The sequence below is a fragment of the Laccaria bicolor genome, genomic scaffold, assembly GCF_000143565.1.
Source record: "Laccaria bicolor S238N-H82 LACBIscaffold_287 genomic scaffold, whole genome shotgun sequence".
In the NCBI taxonomy this organism is placed as follows: Eukaryota; Fungi; Basidiomycota; class Agaricomycetes; order Agaricales; family Hydnangiaceae; genus Laccaria; species Laccaria bicolor.
In genome coordinates, this window is record NW_001890143.1 from 7,029 (window position 1) to 8,986 (window position 1,958).

Genomic DNA, 1,958 nt, shown 5'->3' on the forward strand with positions numbered 1-1,958 from the left:
CACTGAGCTTCATCTGGCGCCGATGAGGAAGTCGCTGCCTTATGAGGCCTTTTTCAGGATGATACAATTGTGTTCCGCATCGCTGATCACGCTGGTTATCTATGATCGTCTCTTCGTCTGGTGGCGCGAAGACGTTGCGGTATCGCGCGTGTGCGATATGCCTTCCCTACGCCGTCTTCACGTCTACGGAAATATGCTTGCAGTCTCTGAGCTTCTGCTCACGATCTCAGCTCCGGATCTGGAAGAAATCGCCATTGCCCCATTCGTCGGGGATGATCTCGTCCCGCTGGAAGAAGACATCCAGCGCAAGAAATCTCCCCGCTTTCCGAAGCTGAAAACACTCACACTAACGCTCAGTCCGGCCTCAGGCGTGATAGAATTATCCCTCGATCAAGCTGAATTTTGCTTTCCTGGGATCGAAACCCTCGTTCTTCCCAATCATTACTGGCGAGATGTGTTACATGGCATGACCTCCAGAGGGGGTATCCATTCCATGGTACCTCGCTGGCCTCAGCTGGATAGCATCGCAGTTCGGGCCCTTGACGACGACTTCGACATGCTTCATCAATTTATTTCAGACCGCCAGCAAGCTGGCGCACCCATCCGGACGTTGTATTTGGACGCAGAATCGGTTAAGAAATTGGTTCATTGCGAAGATTTGAAGGAGATGGTCTCTATCGTAGAGGCGGATCCTTGGCTGGCCCAACAGAGCGCTGCGTTTTATTCTGAGCAGAAATTGCGGTTCCTTGGTGATCACTAGACTCTCCCAACTTCGCAACATCATCTAGACTGGATGCGGTTTGTACGAGTGAAAAATTTAGGTTGGTGGAGAAGGCGGAGGCCGCGGAGGACGAGGACGTTATCCGCACTTAGAACCTTGCTCTAACTGAGAAACTAGTCTCTTCCTTAGTTATCATAAATGATAGTCGCGACAGTGCGGTGCGATGAACAGTTACTCAGATTCCTCCAGTGTTTTTACATTTTAAATTTTACATCATACCCTCCAAGTCTATACTTTTCCATTCTTCAATTTATTCCCCCCTTAAACCAACTTCAACACATCGCCCAAAACTCCCATAGCAGTAACCGCCGCACCCGCACCAGCACCCTGGATGATCAATGGTCTAGGGCTATACCTCTCCGTATGGAACATGATAATATTATCGGACCCGCCAAGAGACGTCGCGAATGGGTGGGTAGTAGGGTACCTTCATAACACACACACATTAGCACTCATCCCCTTACTCTCTCATAACAAAAGAACAACGGCTTACTTCTCCAACCCAGCTCTCACCTCCCCCCCTTTCACATCCACAACGCCCACAAACCTAAGCACCTTCCCCTCCTTACTCGCTTCTTCCCTCAACTTGGCGAACTGCGCGTCATGCGCAGGTAGACGGGCGAGGAACTCGTCGCCTGTGGGTATCCCTTCTAATTCGGGGGGGATGAGTGAGGCTGTTTTGACGGATTTGAAGGATTGGAGTGGTGGCAAGGTGGAGGGAGAGGAGGTGGGGAAAGAGGATATGATGCGCGAGAGGATGGTCAGTTTACGTGCTACGTCGAACCCGTTTAGGTCGTCTGCTGGGTGTGGTTCCTGTAAGTCGTAAGATTGTCATTGTAAAAGGTAAGAGGGAAGGAAGGGAATAAACATACCGTATACCCCTTCTCCCTCGCAACACCAACAACAGCAGAAAACGCCGGTCCACCTTCACGTCCCGTCGAAAACTCATTGAAAATATAACTCATCGTCCCAGAAAAAACGCCCTCGATCTTGATGATCTTATCCCCCGTCCCAAGTAATTCCTTCAACGTCGATATAACAGGCAGCCCAGCACCAACGGTCGCTTCATTCAAGTACCGCCCCCCACCCTGACTACTACTTGCTTCCAAGATATCTTTCCAGAGCTGTACGTCCCCAGAATACGCCTTTTTATTGGGGGTGACGACGTTGATGCCTG

General features: G+C 50.5%; 2 protein-coding genes across 2 annotated transcripts; one reads left to right on the plus strand and one right to left on the minus strand.

The window, feature by feature from the left end:
- Positions 1–157: 157 nt before the first annotated feature.
- Positions 158–760, plus strand: LACBIDRAFT_336098 (uncharacterized protein; the record flags this gene model as incomplete). The annotated part of the gene is made up of 1 exon (XM_001891021.1): positions 158–760. The coding sequence occupies one exon, from the start codon at positions 158–160 to the stop codon at positions 758–760; it is 603 nt and encodes a 200-aa protein (XP_001891056.1).
- A 282-nt stretch (positions 761–1,042) lies between these two features.
- On the minus strand, positions 1,043–1,958 carry LACBIDRAFT_242236 (uncharacterized protein; the record flags this gene model as incomplete). Its single annotated transcript, XM_001891022.2, has 3 exons — positions 1,043–1,208; positions 1,275–1,594; positions 1,654–1,958. Coding segments are annotated over 3 exons (791 nt in total), but the record flags the coding sequence as incomplete, so codon positions are not given.